Here is a 22,960-nt window from a genome sequence, read left to right on the forward strand (position 1 = left end):
CCTGTCATAAACTGAACTTCAACTTCAAATGATCTCATGTTTTTGTAGATTTAAAGAGCATCAGTAGTTCCATTAACCTCTTCTGTAGAGTAAAACAAACTCGTGCTACACTTCAGATAATATCAGTAGTTGTTTATTTTATAACTGGTGTCTGCCACTCAGTAAAATTATGAGACACACAAAAAATAGAAACAGATCCAGAAGTGTTTCCAGTGGTGGAGTTATTAGTCATACACTGTAAAATAATTATGCTTAAGAAATAAAAAATATTCTGGAAAATAAAATATAGTGAATTTCAGCAGAAAATTATAAACTATTAAAAATACGAAATGGATATTTTGGAATTAGAAAATATAATAATTGAAATTAATAACCAAATGGATGTATTTAACAACAGGCTAGTCATGACTACAGAAAAAACTGGTAAATTAGAAGATTAATCAAAAGAAAATACCTAAGGTGAATTATGGGTATGCAAAAGCATGGTAAACACAATAAGAGATATAAGAGAATACTGACAGAGTGAAAAGGTATGCCATAGAGTAACTGAAGTCAATTCCACAATAAGAAGATAGACACAACATTTAAAATTAATTTTCTAGAAATAATAAGTTTTACACCACTTTAGATTTTACTCACCTGTAAACATACCATAGTAAAATTCACATCTAAACATATAATAGTAAAATTTCTAAAAATGATAGGTTGGAGTAGTTTCCAGATCTGCATGTAAGGAGTTTGAATTCTCCACTCTATCCTAACAAAGAATAAAAAGCTGAACAGATTGAAAATGAACAACTTCATGGATACATATGAGAAGGAAGGACACAGGGCAAATGGCTTCCCCCAAGATTGGAGAAACGGCAAATTCAGGTCACTGTGGCTTATTGTAATAGACTTATAAGTAGAAACTGTCATGGGAACCAGTGCCAGGTAAGAAAGCCTGAAATGTAATTGACAAACTGCTGGAAGCTCAGTGCCAACAACTCTTGAGATTTAAAAACTCTAAATGGGCCCAGTCATGAGGGGCCCCACGACATTCTGAGATTTGCCCCCCAGAGCATGATTAGAAATCCACAGTAAATATTGAGAAAAATATCACTGTATTTCTGGCAGGGGGAGAGGGAAAAGAGCCACTTTGAAATATGCCAGACTACATAGTTATTCTTAACAAGACCTGCACTCAAGGGAAATGAGTTAACCAGAGCCTAACCTGCTGTGGGTATTGTCACAGCCTGACCAACCTGTGTAATTGGAAACACCCAATTCCAGCCCACTCTAGCCATTTGACCCATCTAAGGAGGGAGAAAAAAGCAGAAACTCTTGTGAAGTTTGCAGTCCAGAGGCACAGGCTACCTAAAAGACTGATATGTTATCATAGAACCATAGAACATGTTCTCTACCCTCATGCTTTACCACCACATTACTGAAGGCCAACATACAGTAGTTTCTTTTGCCTTTTTACTATTTATATTAGATCCAAAAGATGAAATACTTAGGTATAAATTTATATGAATAAGTACAAGATCTGTATGAGGAGAACTATAAAGTTCTGACAAATGAAATCAAGAACTAAATAAATGGAAAGGTATATTCCATGATCATGGATAAGAATACTCAATATTGTTGTCAGTTCTTCCCAATGTGATGCATATATTAAATGCAATCACAGTTAAAGTCTCAAAAGTTATCTTATGAAGATCAAAAAATTCATTTTAAAGTTTACATGAATAGACAAAAGGGTCTGAATAGCCAATACAAGGTTGGAGAAGAAGAAGAAAATTGGAGAACTGACACTACCTGAACTCAAGACTTACTATAAAGCTAAAATAATGAAGATAGTGTGGTACTGGTAAAGGACAGACAAATAGATTAATAGAACAGAATAGAGAACTGAGGAATAGACCTTTATAAATATAAATATTTATAATATAAATATTGATCTTTGACAAAGGAGAAAAGCAATATATTAGAACAAAGGTGACTTTTTGAACAAGTCATGCTGAAACAACTGGATATCCACACAACAAAAAAATGAGTCTAGATACAGAACTTATCCTATACAAAAATTAACTCAAATGAATCACAGATATAAATGTAAAACACAAACTACAAAACTCCTAGAAGATAATGTAGAAGAAAACCTAGATGATCTTGGGTATGGTGATGACTTTAAAATACACACAATTCATTGAAAAAAAATGATTTAGCTGGACTTTATTAAAATAAAAAACTCTCTGAGAAAGTCCATTATCATGAGACTGTAAAGATAAGCCACAGACTGGGAGTAAATATTCACAAAAAATACATTTGATCCAGAATATACAAAGAACTCTTTAAACTCAACAATAAGAAAACCAACAATCTGATTATAAAATGGTCCAAAGATCTTAACAGATTCCACACCAAAGAAGATATACAGATGGCAAATAAGCATATGAAAAGATGCTCCACATCATATTTCATCAGGGAATTGCAAATTAAAACAATAATGGGACACCACTACACACCTATTAGAATGGCCAACTGAAACACTGACAACAACAAATGCTAATAAGGTTGTAGAGCTCCCTAATGCATTCCCAAGAAGTATTGAGACACATTTTATAAATTAAGTGCAGGCATATAAACATGTTTCCATACTAATATATTGACAGAGATCATCTGGGTGTTTACACAATAAAAGACTGAATAGAAAAAAATAGGTGAACTCCCAATCCATAAAACTAAATACTTTGTAAGTGTGTTGCTGCCACGTTTTAAATATAAATTAGGTTTAGCTGAAAAGTAATTTATAGAGTAAAAATCTGGTGTTGTGTTATAGCATCCCAAATTTTTTCTGAGAAAATAAAGTTGATATCATGAATTATGTATACATAGTACATTTTAAAAATATTTATTCATTTTAATTTTACCAAAGTGACAACATATCAAATCTTGGATCATTTGTACTTTCAAAGGTTATATATATATATATATATATATATATATATATATATATATTTATACACATATACAAATATATATATATTTAAACATACATGTACATATTTGTGTTTTAATATAAAAACCTTACATGATTGCTTTGATAGTTTCTCTAATTTACAAAATGTAATAGATAAAGTTTTATTTTTGACTGTTTAAGTCTGCATACTTGATATGTTTCAGAATTTTACTTTATAACATGGACTTCTTCACATAGACTCCCTCTGCACAACTCCAGGAGGCACCATTCCATTGTAGTCTATATGATTAATGGAGTTGTGCATTGTACAAACTGCAGCTGCTATGGAGGCCCTGTTTTCACAAGTGGTACTGTAACAGAATCTGATTATTATAAATATGGTATACTCAGAAAGATATTTAAAGAGAATGATAAATATACCTAAGTGGTTACCTTGCCTAGAGTCATGTTTTGGCAGTCTTTCATAACCCAAAATAATACCACTTAAAGTCAGCAAATATAGAAAATTCAGACCTCTCTAAAATCAGTGAATGTCAATTGTATATAATTTCATTTTCTGAGCACTTATTCCTAAAGCAAAAACAAAATAAAGAAAACACTTTTTTCTTTCTTATTTCAAAACCCACATAGATTATGGGTGTTAATGACACTGCACTTAAAAATTGTTAGCTTTGGGGGGGAAAAGTAACCAGATAGGAACATAAATTTTATTTTCTTTCTTTAAACTATAAAGTTACAGTGTCCTGAATAGACAAAATATGAGACTTATGTAAACACTCACTCTTTTAAGGGGAAAAAAAAAAGCAGCAAAAACAACATTGCATGTCTGGTCATATTTTGAAAAGGGGAAAGGCAACTGAAGCGTATCTGTAAAGATACCTTTTTTCTATTCAGTTTACCCTTGAGATGTAATGTACCTCTCAAAATAATCTAAACTTATCCAGATGATATTTTTAATCTTGAAAAAAGACTTTTTTTTTTTCTTGTTGGATGATCCTATTAGCAAACTGCTGGAAGGGAAAATCATACAGGACATAATTTGTAGTTTGACCTACTCACATTGGGTGTTGCTAAAGAAAATCAATCAGAAATTGTTGTGTTAAAATAACTCTATCTGCTCTAGCTGGCATGTGTGACTGACTTTAGAATCTATCATTTAAAGAAAATGGTTGACGTTTGGGTATACAATTTATCAAATTTCACTCTAGTCCTTTTTCTCCAAAGCACAGGAAAATAATCATCCCTCCCTAAATATAAATCTTTTAAGAGAAATTCAGAGATCTGTCTTCAGTAAAATAACTGATAAATAGCAGAGCATAATTTAAAGATGGTTTCCATCACAGATCACATGGCGCCTAAACTCTTGAACCTGTCACTCAAGTCTTTTCATCAGTTGGCCCACTAGCATTAATCTCAGCTCCTCTCTGACCAGTTTTCTGATTGGTCTTTTCATAATTACAGGTTTCCTGCTTACTGCGGCCATGAAGTAAACTCTTCCTACCGCCTGAAATGCTCCCCAACCTCTCTTCTGCCAACCCAAAGCTATTATTCCCTTACAGCTCAATTTGAGGAACACTCCTTTTAAGGAATCAAAGATAGAAAAAGAAAAGAAGGAAAGAGAAAGGCAGGAAGGGAAACTATAATGGGTGGAAGGAAGGGAAGGAGGGAAGAGTACTTTCAATCATTACATTTTTATTTCCTCATTATTAAATGCCTTCCAAATATAGCACTATACCTTAGGAACTAATTACATAGCTCTATGAGATCAGAGCAACTGATTTTTTTTTTCCTCTTGTTTTTCTCAGTATAGGAACTATTTTTATTTACCTAATGTTTTGGTAATTGTTTACTGAACCAATTAACCTAAAAGAAGGGACATTTTTTTTATTGACCAAACCCAGAACATTATAGTTGGGGCTATTATTTAAAAAATCTGAATCACCCCTTTTAAATATCAGTCATTCAACCCATTATCAGAAAATTGAAAGTTGATATAGAAGAAATATGTTTACATTACTCATTTTTAATTATGAAGATTCTACTTTATATGGACCACCTAGGGAATGTTTATTGAATAATGGGAATGTCTATTATAAATTGAGGCTACTAATATAGTAGTATTAAGACAGCAGAGGCTGCTAATGCATTGACCACATCAAAAAGTATAGCTGTTTTAGGGGATGGGAACACACCACAAACAGAAATCAAACAAACCCAAAAAATAAAATTTATACTACAAATGACAGAAAAGCATAAACAGACTTAATGTTTTACACAATTTCTTATAAATCAATGAGAAAAAGGTGACCACTAATAAAAAATTAACAAAGCATATTTAGAAGAGAAGATATATAAAAAGTCAACAAATGTATATAAAGATTTTCACACTAGTACTCAAATGCAAATTGAGCTAAAATAATCATATTCCCCAAAATTACAATGGTAACATACTGTCTTGTGAGAGTGTGGTGAACTGACATTCTCATATACTGATGGGAGGAATATAAAATGGTAAACTCTCCAGAGAGCAGTTTGACAAGCTATATCAAACTTTAAAATGTGTTTACCTTTTGAGCCAACAATTTGAGTTTGAGTTTATCCCAAAGAGGAAATCAGACTATAGGCAGAATTGTTTATTTGTATACAGTAGAAAAAAATATATAACATCCGAACTGTGAATTACCTAAGTGCCTATCATTAGCAAGCAGTTTTATAAAAATATGCGGTGACTTCATATAATATATTGCAGTCATTATTAAGAATACTCATATAGGATTGTGTTTATGATGGAAAATTATTCACATTATGTTAAGTAAAAAAAAAAGACTACTGAATGTGTTTATTGTGATTGCAGTTTATAATTTTATATCCATATATATGTATATATAGAGAGAGAATACTCCCTGAAGGACAGACATCAAATCATTAGCTACAGCCATTTGATAGTAATAGTATATATCTCATAGTATCTGCTTTCCCTTTATGTTTGTCTGTATGTCCTCAAATTTTTTGCAGTCAGCATGTAGCTTTTTCCCAGAGTGAAGACTATATAAGTTTTATCTCATTTCCTTTTACTTTTCTTATTCAGCATTATTTCTTCTTTTTCTTGCTTATTTAACTTTAAAAGATTGTATAACATTATGAAAATGTCTGCTTTATTTTGAAGAGATGCATTTCATGTTTATGCGATTAGGCAGTGTTCTTTTTCCCTAAAGCAAAAGGTTCTATTGCAAATGATTTAATTGTTACTCGAGGATGAGCATCTTATTATTCATGAGTTATATAAATCACCAAAATGTCCACAGTGATCACAACAAGACTTGGAAAACAAGGATGCTAGCTACAGGGAGTTACTTTATTACTTAAGATATTATCCAGCCAATAGATGGCAAGAAGTGGCAGGATGAATGGAGTCTAAGAAAAATCAATGTCCCTATTTTGTGATTACATACTCAGCAGAATCCATTAATAATCCAAGCTTCTGGTTTAAAGAAAAAGTACTCTTTTCATTCTTCTCTAAGATGTCTGGACATGTCTAAAATAGATTATATAATGTTCAGAGACCGCATGTTAAAAGAAGCATATTCAAATCACAATGTGTTAGGAGAAAAATAACCTGGATTTTTCATGACCAGAGAACTGACTCTGAAGAAGAAAAAGTTCAGAGAAGATATAATAACTATCTTCAGATCTAAAGATCTGGCAAGATAAAAAAGAGATTTGTCTTTGTTTGACTCCCAGCTGGCAGACCAAAGACCAATGACTGGCTACTCTGAAGGAAGATTTTGACTAGGTATATGCAATCACTTTCTAAAAAATAGACATATACAGAAATGGAAAGGATAAGCTGTGGAAAGGCAGGGGCTTATGCCTTCCACACTCTGATACTAGCAACTCCTAGCATAGATCCTGGCAAACAAAAGGCACTTACAAAATTTTATTGAGTGAATTGAGAGGTAATAAATTTTATCTTCATTGAGTGTACTCTGATTCACCTATATGATTATTTTGGAAAGATATTTTGTAAAATAGTTTACAGCATTAGATAGGAGATTGAGTCAGATTATCTATAAGTGTGTGGCTATCCATCCCAAATTTTTCTAGGATTTTCTAGTATAATTCCAATTTAAACTATTTTTGTCCTGTTCTTCCCTTGAGTATACTTCCAAATGTTGTTTTGTTAGTAAAGCTAATAAAATTTATGATGAGCCAGTCTTACTCTAGGTAGCATAACTAATAGAATGACAAAGTAGATTCCTTTCTACAGGCTGGAAATCATGTTGGACTGCTATAGTTGGTGTGGATAGAGAACTACAGTTGTTTATAACTGGGAAGTCATTCGCTATAAATGTATAGCTAGCTCTATCTTGGTGAATGCAGACTTAACTGTTACACATTTCTGTAATCAAACAAAGCCAATCAAAATTGTATGTAGAGTAACATGTTTTTATTGATTATTTTCTTTAAGAAGATGATTTTGGTCACAGTTCTATACTATTCGGCCATACATAAACCAGTGTTTCCATAGCATTCAAGTTTGATTACGAGGCCAGACTTAAGTCTTCATGTTTGACAGATGGTTGGGAATATGCAAGTAAGTGTGCATTGTGCAGAAAAGCATGCAAGTGAAGAGTCAATCAAGAGAGAATAAACATGCTTAGAAAGAGACTACCTTATTGGTATTCTGACTACAGAATCAAGCAACTTTCTATGCAAATTATGCAGCTGCATCAGCACCATTGACACTATAGGAGTAAAGAGGATAAAAATCCCAAAGTTTTCTGTGGCAAACTAGCTCTGTGCTTTATCAAGGAAATAATAGAAGGGTAGGTGAGGTAGAGTGTTTTTTGTTGGTTGGTTTGATTTTTTTTTTAATTGCTTATTTCTTTTGTTTGCTTGAAGCACTAATGACCATAGCAAACGTGGCAAGTTTAACTGATGAATATAGAGTTTCAAAGCTCCCAGAGCATGGCTTTTGGACTAATAGAAATTTAGATGGGAACAGCAACCTACTTTCCCTTATTTCAGGATTAGCATGCCTGCTGGTACAGACAGAATTCTTCCAGTGTTTATGGGTGGAGTGTCTCTCTCTTTCTTTCTCTCAGGCTCTATCTCTGTCTGTCTGTCTTTCTGCCTCTATTTCTCTCAAAAGAACAACCAAATTGGTACAACAACCCATTATTCAGAGAATGTTTTACGGTTCTTATTTGATACTCAGTAACTTAAAGAATTTAGGACATTTTAACTAAAGAGATCAAGAATTTTAGATGGGAAGAGACACACAGAACTAACAGTTAAGTGAACAGATATGTTTGCTCCATTTAAACAGCAAGAAATCAAACTCGAATTATCTTTTTTTCAATAAAAAGCAAAATATATAAACATCACATATTAATATTTACAATTTGAAGCAACTCTTCTATGAAGCCATTCCTGACTTCCATAAGCCATGCTGAATCCTCCCTTCCTACTGACCACTGTTGGGATTTGACATTAAGGCATTGCACTTTACAGTGTTAGTTTGTATGTCACCTGACTATGGAGGGAGTTCCTCTCAGGCCTGCCCTTGCCTTTTGAAACACACACACACACACACACACACACACACACACACACACACAAATACACATGTACAAAAACACAAACACAGTTGATTCCTAGGAGCTAGAGGGAGATAGTTAAATCTTTATATTGTAAGCTTTCATTACAAGGTCAGCCCAGACATTATGCATCTGGATATATCTGGATATTTCTGGATATTTGTGCCCCTTCATGTTTCTTCTAACATTCTTAAATATATGTACACAAGTTCCTTAACACTTCTTCATTCAAGAGCTTTCTCTTTCTTTGATGCAGGCTGGATTTAATGACTCTCTTTTAGAGAACAGAATATGGCAGAACTGATGGGATGTCACTCCTAAAATTAAGCTATAAAAGAACTGTGGCTTCCATGTTGTAATTACCATAAGGCTTTCTTTCACTCTCTTGATATCTGCCTCTTGAATCATTTGCACTGGCATAAGCCATCCGCTGTGTCACAAGGACACTCGGGAAGCTTTTGGAGAGGCCCACTTGTCTGGGACCTGAAGCCTGCCATCAACCACATGAGTGATGTAGGAGGAGGATCCTCATCCCAAGGTGAAATGATTACAGCCTTGACCAACAGCCTTACTGGTGAGAGCCCCCGAGCCAAAACCACCCAGCTGAGCCAGCTTCAGATCCTGACCCACAGAATGGTTGACTTTAAGTGTTTAAGTGATTTTGAGCTGCCACATTTGGGATAATTTACATAGCAGCAGATAAATAGCATATTTCCTATTTATAGCAATAGCTGAAATCTCTTTTTCCTCCAATTTCAGTCACCCTCCAGTTCTCACATCTTCATCTTTTGTTGTCTCCTCCCCTGTGTCAGGCTGCTCTTGCACAACACACTTGTCCTACTCTGATGGCTCCTCACTCTTAGGAGGCCTTCTGGAGTTGAAAAAAAATCAAATTCTCCACTGTGAATGGCTCATATCCCAAATTAGATTGCACATAATAGGTGCTTAATAAATATCTCTTCATTGTATAATCAAATTTCTATTTCTTCTGATTTGTGCAAATAAAAATCATTCATTTGAAAAATAGCATTTTCTTATTAGGTCAGACAAGAATTATAAAGAGAACTGTTTAAGTGTTTGAAACTAAGCCTTTCATAAGCAAGACTTACTATAAAACCTCACCTGGTACCTGAGCCAAGCAGATATTGGTCTCAGTGCCTTCTTTGGCTTCAGAAACCAGAGATAGTGTGCATTTAAGTTCCACATGGGCAAAGCTCAACAAGTATTTCACCCTGAGGAAAAATTGTAGGTTCAAGATCACTGTCTTATAAATGCATTTCCAGTACTAGGTATTGCCAGTAATTTTCAGATTTGTGTCTATTGCTACCTTTAATAATCAAGATAATTATTAAACAATTGTGGTATGCCTGCCATACTAAGTTCTCCGAGTCAGTTTGTTTACAAATACTTTTTTCACTATCGGTGTGTGACATGGGTTAGCAAAACAAACACAGTTACTTGTAATGCCAAATAGGCAAAAGAAATGGACAGTGATTTGATGAGCCCACAGGCATGTACTCATAAGCCAAGTACTGTAAAGGAAAAATACAGATTACTATAAAGACCTGTATTAGAAAGCTTTCTCTAATCTGGGACAGAGAATCACAGAAAGTTCCTCTGAGCTAATTACCTTGGGTAGAGATCTAGGATAATATGTAACTAGGTAAAAGTGTAGGGCTGATGGGAAGCTAAGTTAGCTGAGCATTTACAATATACCAGGAACTGTCTAAGCACTTCAGGTATCAACATAGGTAATCCTCACCATAGGAGGTGGGCTCCAACTAACCACATTTTAAAGATATGAAACCTGAGAACTAATGTCCACATACTTACTGCTGTTCCAGACTTTCTGCAAAGACTGACTTAAACCGTAGGGACACCAAAGAAAACTGTGAATGAAAGTGATTGTTCAGACCACTTTCTAGCTAAGCAGCATGTCATATTAATTACCTGTGGAAGTTTTAACAATTGAAATACCAACAAATAGAACATGGTATGACTTTATTACCTTCCAAACATGTTTTCTAAAAAAATAAGATATAAATCATATTACAAAAATTTTGTTTTAAATTATTACGCACTTTTATAATTTTCTTGATTTCTTTATGCTTTCTACACAACCACCCCAGGCTATTCTTTTTTATATAATAAATACTGCTAAACAAATACATATACTCGGCTTATATACAGTTTATGAAAATGGACACTGTTACTGTATATTAAGTTACAGCCAACATTGAGAAAAGAGAAGGGAAAGTACTTTATTATTCTTTGTTAAGTAATGAATATTTTGGAGTAATGTAATCCTTAAACACAAATGAGCATAACTTTGATATAAATGTAAATTTTTTTAAATCTTGAGATGTTCCTTAAGATAAACTCTATGACTGAAGTCCTGAATATTTAATTGTTCCATTTTTACAAAATGAATGCAGTCATTTATTCAATATAATTAGTTATCTAGATGAAAACAATTATAATTGAACATAGCTATTTCCTAAATACATTTTAAATACCATAGATAAGCCTACATTAAATACTTGGTCTATTGTTTGGATAGATTTTGTTTGCCACTCCAAGATCCACTCCCCCTTTTTCTACCCTACTCTGTGCCTCAGAAGGCCAGCATTTCTAGAAATTATCAGTAGGCTCCTTTAGCCTTTGACCTCTAGCTGAGCCAGTGGGGTGACAGGGGGCATGAGTGGGAGGAGAGAAACTGAACTGGCTTTCCTCTCAGCTCCCTCTCTACTGGGTCAGTGCATATTGGGTGTGTCCTCTAGAGAAGGATAAGGTTCCTGTCATGTCGATACAGCCCTTCCGTCTGTATTCTGGAAACTGTACCATCCCTTTCCCCATAAGGCCCAAGAATAAAAATAGATAGAGTGCTGAACCATCCTTGTTACTTTCTCCCAAACCAGCCTCCATCTTTGTAAATAATCCCGTTATTAAGCCCTCCTCAGTTACCCAGGGCCAGTAATATAGTTATTTGTAGAAGCCTGACCATAAAATAATTGACAATAGGATTGGCCTCCAGAATTTGCCTTCACGGAATTCTGAACTGGGCTGATCACATATGAATGGGGTATCCAGAAAATTTACTGGACAGGAGTAGGGTGAAGTGGAAAGGCAACACCAAAGAATATGGTATTAGACAAAGAGGGCAAAACAAAAGATGAGAAAATAGAGGTTGAGGAGAATGAATGTATTGATGTGGGTGCACTTACTCAGGATTCAGGACTTGAAAGTGTGGCTCGAGTACCCAGAAGTAGCTTTACTAGTCTGCTTGGCTTGTTAACTAAAGATTGAACTCAATGGTGGACTACAGTCAATTAGGATGATGTGCCAGAATTTCTCTGCTATAATGCAAGGAGAAGATTCAGATAGCTCAGGAAGAGGAAACAATGTATAACCTATTTAGCCGCTTGCTAACCATTATCCCTAGGTGGGTCCGGAGGACACACTTCTTTGATCAAGGCATTAAGAAATGCATTGGTGAGGGAGTCAGTAAGATCACTGGTGGCTGGTCTCTGTAGGCTGACTCTGAGCATGGGAACCATGTTTGGAATATAGATCACATTTGCCATTCCTACGACATGCCTATACTTTAAACACTGAATGAATTTTTAATAATATTATTGAGAAAAGAATGCTACAATGAAATCCCCCTTTTAAAAAATCTCCCATAAAATCTACACTGGTCACTAACACTTTAATGAATATACTTTGCATGATTGATACAAAAAAACCACTGAGTCCTATTTCAGGTTTGGCACAAGGCGAAAACGAAAACTGATACATGAGATTGGTCCAAAGTAAATCACTTACAAGTTGGGTTTTCATTGACAATACTCTTAATCTCTATGAAGCCCAGTTTCTTCATCCACAAAATGAAGGGAATAATATCTGTCTCTCATAGTTGTGAGGATAAGCAAAATAGAGGGCAGTAACTCAATTAATTAAGTTTGCCGTCTTCTGGGCTCCAACACCTTGGGCATTTCTCTCTCATAGCACTTGCAACCTAGTACCATATGCTATACTGCAAACCTCTTAAGTTTGGGATCCATGTCTCTTTATATCATTTTATATCCCCAGGGTCAATACCTCAACACATCATCAGAGGCCAACTGTGTGAGCAGTTGAATGAAGAATAAATGTGTTATATTGATAATGAAATGAAAGTAGTCAGCTTGTGATTTACCTTCTTTTCTATTCCTTTGTGTGTTTAAATTTCATTGCCATCTGCTCCCTTTATAACCATAAACAAATTACTTAACTTTACTGAGCTGTAGTTTCCTCATCTTTGAAACTGGGAAAGATTTGTATCATTGAACTTTCAAGTGTTATAAAAAATACATATATAATATATAATATAAATAAATATATAATAAATACATAAATATATTTATAAATATAATATAAAATATATAAAAATAGTGACGTTATAAAAAACTTTGAAGTGTTATAAAAAATAAATTATAGGGGCGCCTGGGTGGCTCAGTTGGTTGAGTGTCTGACTTCATTTCAGCTCAGGCCATGATCTCAGGGTCATGAGATAAAGCCCAGGATCCGGCTTCATGCTCAGCAGGAAGTCTGCTTGAGGTTCTCTCACCTTTCCTTCTGCCCATCTCCACCCTATGCTCACTCTCTCTGTCTCTCTCAAATAAATAAATAAACCTAAGAATAAAATAAAACAAACTATATAACATTTAAGGTATCTGGAAAATAGGGAATACTTCATAAATTTTATTTTCGTTTCTCTTCCTCCTTTGTATCTCAAGGGCCTGGCACATTATAAGCACTGAAATATTGTTATCTGTGATGGATCATACATGCATTTCTAATTTTAAAGTTTATACACCATTTATTCTTTAAAAAAACAACAACTCCTAAGTATCAGATTACTGTCCATGGGATTTCAAAATATTTTTAAGTCTTTTATAGTTCAAGTGTTCTAAGAATTTGGAAGAGGCCCCACTTCTGAAAACTATTTCAGTAAATCCAAAATGGATAGTTGTGGAAAATATTTAACATTCAATAGTTAATTTTGAATAGAAAGGATATATAGTTAATTTTTTCCTTTTTATTTATACAAATCACAGGAAACAGTTTAGATAGGTTATTCAAAAGAAGCTCCCCACATCATTTCTAATGGGATACATCAACTCAACTGTTGCCCGAAGATTATTCCTAACAAATGTACATATTGTTTGACTTTACTTGGAATAAACAAAAAGCTTAAAATTAAATTATTGCTTAGACATAAAACCATTAAGTTAAAATAAGTCCAGACATTTGGAATTAAGTCAGTTTAAGATAGTCACCTTTGATTAAAACATAGCTACAATGTTTGGATTATTTTATTAACTTTATGTCATAACCATAAAAACTCAGTTAAATTTTAACAGTAAGTTCATAGTGCCTTTACACAAATTCACAAACAGAAAAAATCAGTGTCTTTACACAAATTCATTTAAATACTGCAAGGGACTCCAAAAATTACTAAACCACTAAGACAAAAGACAAAAAAAGAAGACTTTTAAAAAGGCATTTAAATCTCTACTGGCCTGCCTTTCTTTCTTCCCTTCAAATAGAAAAACATATATGTGTAATTGACAAAAGTCAGTGCTATTTCACTGATTTTTTTTAGGGCTCTCGTACTGTATCACTATCTAAAATATAAGTAATTTGAACTGATTTAGAAAAGGAAGCTTTACTTGGAGCCTTATTTGTGTTGAGTGACTTTTCAGAAATCACATTTTTCAGATTAAAGGGAATGTTTTTGGTAACATAAGCTGTACTTGCCATTTCAAAATTATAATGAATTAAAGGATGAAGGACATGTTAAAGTATGAGTGACTTCATAAAATAAGCATTTTACATAACTTGTAAATTTAAATTTTTGTTAACTTGAAGACAGAATGATTTAAAAATGTAATGTATCAATTTGCCAAAGAAAGAGAAGAAACTTACCTACTTACTATTTTAAAAGATTTCCAGTGAGATTTTTGTATGTAGTCAATGGAAAACTTTTGTTCTATGCCATAGATTTCCAGTTCCTAATACAGCATTGTGACAGGAGGCTTTAGATACTGAATCTGTGTCCGTGTGTGTGTGTGTGTGTGTGTGTGTGTGTTTAAACATAGATATATATAGGGAGAGTGATAAAGATTTCATTATAATAGCCTCCTTAAGGAGCTCTTAGAGTGAACTAGAGAAATCCTAAGTTTCTGTTGAACAGTTTGGATCCTAAAAGCAGTTGTGATGTTGCTGATACTACCTGAATATACATACACTGAGATTCTCCCCTTAGGACAGTGACAGATCTTGGTACATACATCCTCAACTACTGGGAAATATTAAAAATGTAATAGGTTGTGTGGACAAGCACAAATGTTAGAGACACAATGAAGAACTGAGGCAGAATTGAGTGACAAGGATCATCTCCTACATAAGCGCACTCCTTCAAGACTGGGAAACATGGCTATTTCATCCAGAAGCCAACACAGAATCAAGCAAAAGGAAGAAATAGAGGAGTATGTTTCAAATGAAAGAAAAATGTTAAACCTTGGGAAAAAACTTTAATGAAATAGAGATAAGAAATTTACCTCATAAAGAGTTGAAAATAATGGCCTAAAGATGCTCACTGAGGTGGGGAAAAGAATGAATGAACACAATGAGAACCTTAACAAAGAGATGGACAATATAAGAAAGTACCAAATAGAAGTCACGGAGCTGAAAATCATGATAGCCAAAGTGAAAAAAGAAATACACTAGAGAGGTTCAACCGCAGACTAGATGAAACAGAAGAAAAGATCAGTCAGATGGAAGAGAAGACAATGGAACTCATCCAGTCAGAGCAGCAAAAGAATGAAAAAAAAAATGGTAAAGATCACCTAAGGGACTTACAAAACATCAGAATACTAACATTCACTTCAGAGTTCCCAGGAGAAGAGAGAAAGGAATAGAAATCTCATTTGGAGAAATAATTACTAAAAACCTTCCCAACCTAGAGAAGGAATCAGATATCCAACCCAGGAAGCCCAGAAAGTTCCAAATAAGATGAACCCAAAAAAGACCAACACCAACACATGTTATAATTAAAATGTTAAAGACAAGTAGAGAATAAAACAATTTATTACCTACAAGGCAACCTCCATAAGATAATCAGATTTTGACCAGAAATTTTGTAGGCCAGAACAGAATGGCATGATATATTCAACTTACTGAAAGGAAAAACTTCCAATCAAGAATATTCCATGTGGCAAACTTATCTTTCAGAATTGAAAAGAAAGATAAAGAGTATTCCAGACAAGCGAAAGCTAAGGAGTTCATCAGCACTAAACTGGCCTTAAAAGAAATGTTAAATGAACTTCTACAAGCAGAAAGGAAAGGACACTAATTAGTAATAAGAAAACATAGAAAAGAATACATCTCACTGGAAAGGTAAAAATATAGTAAAGGTAGACATGATATTATATAAAGAAGATCCTAAGTTGTCCATCAAAAAACTGTAAGAACTAAAAAATTCAACAAACTTGCAGGATAAAATGTCAAATATACAAAAATCTGTTGTTTCTATATACTAATAACAAACCATCAGAAAGAAAAATTAATGAAACTCTCCAGTTTATAATTGCATGGAAAGGAATAAAATGAGTAGGAATAAATTTAACTGAGAAGGTGAAAGACCTGTATATTGAAAAGCACAGGATATTAATGAGAAAAAAAGGAAGACACAGATAAATGAAACAATAGTCCATGCTCAAGATTTGAAATTATCAATGTTGTTAAAATGTCCATATTACCCAATGTGATCCTACAGATTCAGTGCAATCCCTATCAAAATTCCAGTGAAAAATTTCATAGAAATATAACAAATATTCCTAAAAGAACCACAAAAGACCCCAAATAGCCAAAGCAATATTGAAAAAGAACAAAGCTGGAAGCATCACACTCCCATATTTCAAAATATATTAAAAGCCATAGTAATTAAAACATTATGCTATTGATATAAAAACAGGCATATAGATCAATGGAATAGAATAAAGAACTCAGAAATAAACCCACACATATATGGTCAATTTATTTATTATAAAACCAAGAATATGCAATGGGGAACATTCTCTTCAGTAAATGGTGTTGGAAAACCGGAGCAGCCACATACAAAAGAATGAAAGTCAACCACTATCTTACAGCATACACAAACATGAACTCAAAATGGATTAAAAATTTGAATATAAGACCTGGGGCACCTGGGTGGCTCAGTTGTTAAGCATCTGCCTTTGGCTCAAGTCATGATCCCAAGGTCCTGGGATCAAACCCCACATCTTGCTCCCTGCTCAGCAGGGAGTCTGCTTCTCTCTCTCTCCCTCTCCCTATTTGACATCCCTCTTTGATTGTCTCTCTCTCTCTCTTTCAAATAAATAAAATCTTTTTTTTTAAATAAAATCTTTATTAAAAAAAAGATATAAGACCTGAAATCATAAAACTCCTAGAAAAAGCATAAACAGTAAGTACCTTGATACAGGTCTTTGTGATGATTTTTTGAATCTGGGCACTATAAAAGCAAAAGCAACATAAGCAAAAATAGAGACTGTGGATTCTGACAAATGAACTGAGGGTTTTGGAGGGGAGGAGGATGGGGGTTGGGTGAGCCTGGTGGTGGGTATTAAGGGCACATACTGCATGGAGCACTTGGTGTGGTGCATAAACAGCGAATCTTGGAACACTGAAAAAAATTTTAATTTAATTTAAAAATAAATAAATAAACAAGCGGGACCAAACTAAAAACTTCTGAACAGCAAAGAAAACCATAAAGTGAAAAAGCAAGCTACGGAATGGGAGAAAATATTTGCAAAGCATGGATCAGACAAGGAGCTTATATTAAAAATATATAAAGAACTCACATAATTTAATAGCAAATAAAAAACACAAACATTCTTATAGGAAAATGGGTAGAAAATCTGAATAAATATTTTTCCAAAGACCTACAGATAGCCAAGAGGTACATGAAAGTATGTTCAACACCATTAGTCATCTGAGAAAAACAAAACAAAATCACAATAAGATATTATTTCATACCTGTTAGAATCGTTATTATCAAAAAGACAAGAGATAAGTATTGGCAAAGATGTGGAGAAAAAGAAAGAAACACTTTTGCACTGTTGGTTGGAATGTAAATTGGTGTAGCCACTATGGAAAAGAGTATGAAGTTCCTCAAAAACTTCAAAATAGAACTAGCATGTGATCCTGCAATTCAACTTGAGTATCTGTCCAAACAAAGAAAATACTAACTTAAATAGATATTTATTGCAGCATTATTTACAATAGCCAATACATGGAAACAACCTAAGTGTCTATCACAAATGGATAAAGAAAATGTGGGGTGTGTGTGTGTGTGTGTGTGTGTGTGTTATTCAATTGTTAAAAGAAAAAATGAAGATTTTGCAACATGGATGGACCTCAAGTGCATTATGTTAAGCGAAATAAGGCAAAGAAAAACAAATACTTTATGATGTCTCTTATATGTGGAATAAAAAATAGAAAGAAAGAGGGGGGGAGGGAAAAGAAAGAAAGGAAGAAAAAAGAGACAGAAAACTAAAAAACAAAAACAAAACCAAGATAGAACTAATTGGTGATTGCCAGCAAGGTGCAGCAAATAGCAGGAGAAAGTGGTGAAGAGTTTCAAAGGGTAAAATGAAAGAAATATATTCTTACTTTTCAAAATAGTAGAAATATGTTCTTTGGGGGCATTAAACAATAAAGCATAAATTTTACAGATAATTACAGATTTCTTCAATATGAAAAGTTCTTCATTCAAAAAATAATTATTCTGGCACATATCCCAGCTCTGATTGATTATCTTGTAATGGATCATGCAGTAATCAAGAACAAAAGAAAAGTGGATACATTTTTAGAAATCCACTTGAAGGCTTTGGATATCTCACAAGGCAGTTAGGACTTAAGGCACAAATCCAGAAAGAAATGAACCTAATATTTTTGTTCTGCTTTTCCCCTAGGGGCATTTATTTTAGAAAGTACAAGGCAAGAAGTTGAGAAACAGGTAGAGGACAACCTTTAAGAAGCAGAAAAGCCAACGGAACTTTTGGCAATTTTGTAAGGCTAGGAAAACAAAGGTTAGAGTATGACTATTCCAAGGCTGTCAGGATTAAGAAATCGAGATCACGGATAGAAGGTAGATGTAGAACAGTGAACCTTATACTCTAAATCAGCTATCCACTCCACACATATGCTGATTCTTAAGATTTGGCACGCAAATGATTCAAATGTTATGCAGATGAACCTCTTCAGCAAGCAGATCTTTAAGCAGTCTTATGGTATGAGGGGCATTAAAAAAAAATAAAGTTCAAAAATCCACTGGCCAGTTGGGATCTTAGAGTGATATATCCTAAGAATGGAGGTGAACTGAGGCATACTTAGCCTTACAGCGTTTGGAAACTAGCTCCATTATTTTTCAGTCCATAATTGGATTAAAATTACTCTACTCCTACTTATGCCTGTCTGGAGGAAGATAAAACAAGTCAGTGACCTGATGGACAACTTCAACTGGCCAAATATATGTGTAATGGACTCCTAGAAAGAGAAAGGGAGGAGAAAAAAATATTTGAAGAAACAGTGACAAATTTTTATTTGAGTTTCATGAAAACTATAAACTCACAGATCTAAGCAAGAAGCTCAAGAAACCCCAAACATGAGACCCATAAAACTCAAGAGAAATCTTAAAAGCAACCAGAGAATAAAAACATCATCTTTTTTTTTTCACATGGAGGAAAAAAGATAAGAATGAGAACACAGTTCTCACTGGATGAGAACAAAGCTCTCCTTGAAAACATGCAAGCCAGAAGATGGTGAAGCACTAAAAGAAAATAAACTGTCACCCTAGAATTCTTTATCCAGTGAAGATACCTTTCAAAAATGTAGGTGAAATAAATAATTTTCTAGAGGTACAAAAGCTTAAAAATATATCATCAGCAGACCTGCATTACCAGAAATGTGCAAGTGAGTCCTTCAGGCAGAATAAAATGATACTAGAGGGAAATCTGGAGCTATACGAAAGCATGAAAGCACTGGAAATGGTTAATATGTGAGACAATATAAAATAATGAAAAATTATGTAAAGCAAAAATTAAAACTATATTATTGGATTTATAACATATAAAAAACCTAAAATGTATGGCAACAGTAGTACAAAGGCCAAGAGGAGAGAAAAAGGAATACATCATCCTAAGTTTCTATACATGAAGCGATACAGAATATTACTTAGCGTAGACTGGATTAAAGGTGTATACTATAAACTTTAAATCAATCACTAAAATTACACCAAGAAATACAGTAAAAAGAAGAATTGAAATGAAATAAAAATATGCTCAATTAATTCAAAAGTAGACAGAAAAAGAGAACAAAGGACATATAGGACAAATAGAAATAACTTGCAAGGTGTTAGTTTAAACTCAACTATATCAGTTATCACATTCAATGGAAATGTAAAACTAACGATATCAATTATCACATTAAATGTAACATCATAAATAAAAGGAGATCGTCAAATTGCCAACTGTATGACCCAGCTATATGATGCCTATGTTAAACACACTTAGAATATAAGGCCACAAATCAGCTAAAAGTAAAAAGATGGACAGTATATATACATATATATATTATATATATGTATATATATATATATATTATATATATATAATTCTAATAGTCATAAAAATAAGGGAGGAATAAGTTTATAAATATCAGAGAAAGTAGATATCAGAACAAAGAATTGGCTAGTGAAAAAGGTCATTTCATAGTGATAAAGGAGTCAATTCAAGAGGACAAAAATTCTAAACATTTATGTGTCTAAAAACAGAGATTCAAAATGTGTGAAACAAAAACTGATAGAATTATAAAGAGAAATGATAAATCCATAATTACAGTGGGAGATTTCAACCCCTTTCAATGACTGATAGAATAAGAAAACTAAATGAATAAAGATATTGAAGACTTGAACAATACTACTAAATAAAACAATACTACTAAATAACTTGACATAGTTGAATTTATAGAATAAAAACAAAACATTTCTCTAAAATGAACAAAGAATATTTATAAACTTGTCCATATTTTGGGACATAGAACAAGTATGAATTAATTTCAAAGACTTAAAACCATGCAAGATGTTTTCTGATCAAATTAAATTAGAAATCAGTAACAGAAAACTCTGTATTTGTATAAGCTAAATAACACAGTTCTCAACAATCCATAGATTAAGAAGAAATCAAAAAGGAATTTTAAAACTATTTTGAATGGGATAAAAATGAAACAAAATATATTAAAATTTATGGGATAAAACTAAAGTAGTATTTACTGGGAAATTTATACCACTAAAGAAAATGTCTTTATCTCTGACCTCAACTTCCACCTTACGAAATTAGCAAGAAAGAGAAGATTAAACACAAAATAAATAGAAGAAAAGCAGGAAGTAGGAATAGAAACCAAAAAAATACAAAAGCAGAGCTCTTTCTTAGAAGATTGATACAATTTATGTCTCTGTGAAGCCTGACCAGAGATAACAAAGAGAAAAGACAAAATCACCAATATCATCAAAAGAGAAGTGACATTACTAAAATTTCTACAAATGTTAAAAAGATAAGGGAATATTATTGTCAAGATCTGTGAAGGGTCTGAGATTTTACATACTTCACAGTTTAGCTATCAGTTTCATGGATGCTGGCAGAAGACAGACTCCTGAGCCAGAGACAAGTTAGAGAAATAAATGTAAAATACCAAATTACACCAAAAGAAAGAATTAGGAAGGAAATTAAAAAACTAAGAGCAGAAATTAACAAAATGAAAAATATCAACCGATAGAGGTAATTAACTAACCCCTGAGGTTATTCTTTAGAAAGACTAATAAAATCGATAATGTTCTAGCAAGGCAATTTAAGAAAAAAGAGAGTACAAAATACAGTGTTAGTAATAAGACGGAGATCTTTTTAAAAAAATCATACAGACATTAAAAAGATAGTAAGATAATATAAGCAATATTGTATCTAAATTTTTATACTACATAAAAATTATAAATTTTATAAAATCTAATAACTCTATTATATCAAAGAAATTGAATTTAATTAAGATGTTTTAAAATTAGCTTAAAATATTTTCCTAAGGAAATTTCCAAGGCCAGATATCATCATATTTAAGAAAGAAATAAAACTAATCTTATATAAACCTTCAAAGTTTATAAAAAGATTAACAACCTTAATTTCAAAACTTGTCAAAAACATTACAAAAAAAGGCAAAGTCTTGATCTGTCATGAACATACATGCAAAAATTCTAAACAACATGTTAACAAATCAAATGCAATGGCATATGAAAAGATAATCCACCATGAACAAGTTAAGTTTACTTCAGGAATGCAAGATTTATTTAATATTTGAGAATATACCAATACAATTTATCACCTTAGACTAAAGGAGGGCAATCATACTATCTTCTCATTAGGAGCAGAACAATCATTTCATAGATCTGACACCCAGTCATTATAATATCTGCTAGAAAATGTTGTATAAGTATCATAATTAATGATCAAATATTGAAAAATTTACCCCTGAAAGCGGGAATAAGTATATCTGCTCTCACTACTTCTATTCAGTATACACTGGCAATTTTAGCCAGTTAAATAAGGCAGGAAAAAAATTGGAGGTATAGAAATGGGAAAGATCAAAAGCTGCCATTTTTCACATTTGACCTGATTGTATATGTAAAATGCAAAAGAACCTACAGGAAAATCATTGGAACTTACAAAAGAATTTTGTAAATCAATGAGCAAATAACCAATATACAGAAATATTTTTTCTATGTACTAGCAAAAAACAATTAGGAAATAAAATTTAATAAAATGACAACCTTTATAATAACATCAAAAAAGCATGAGATCTAAATGAAAAGTGCATAAAGCATATATACACAGAAGACTACAAAATGTTACTGAATGAAATTAAAGAACACCTAAACAAATGAAAGAATACACAGTGGCCATGTGCTGGAGGTCTCAATATAGTAAAGATTGACAGTTCCCTCCAAATTGATCTACATATTCAACATAATCTTATTAAAAATCCCAGCAGATTTTGTGCATTGACAAACTGATTCTATAATGTATAAAGAATAGTGAAAGACAAAAATGGGCTAAAATGATCTAGAAGGAAAAAATTAAACAGTTTATACTATCATATTTTAAGATTTGTAAATCTACAGTAATTAAGACAATGTGCTTAGTTTTGGACATCTAGACCACTGGAAGAGAATAAAAGACTCCAAAAAGAGACTCACAATTACATGATCATTTAGTTTAATGACAAAGGTGGCAAAGTAGTACAGAGA

At 33.0% G+C, this 22,960-nt stretch overlaps 1 protein-coding gene across 3 annotated transcripts in view; it reads left to right on the plus strand.

Annotated features, from left to right (window-relative positions):
• The window catches only part of CABCOCO1 (ciliary associated calcium binding coiled-coil 1), a 114,372-nt gene that overhangs the window by 41,186 nt on the left and 50,226 nt on the right, over positions 1-22,960 (plus strand). The window contains exon 6 of one of the 3 annotated variants that reach the window (XM_082719179.1): positions 4,427-5,703. The exons of the other annotated variants lie outside the window; for them this stretch is intronic. Within the exon in view, the coding sequence (XP_082575305.1) occupies positions 4,427-4,450 (24 nt within the window). The 3' untranslated portion in view covers positions 4,451-5,703. Of the gene's footprint in view, positions 1-4,426; positions 5,704-22,960 lie in introns of those variants that run through there. 3 annotated transcript variants of the gene reach the window in all.

Source organism: Mustela nivalis (genome assembly GCF_964662115.1).
Source record: "Mustela nivalis genome assembly, chromosome: 2".
NCBI lineage: Eukaryota > Metazoa > Chordata > Mammalia > Carnivora > Mustelidae > Mustela > Mustela nivalis.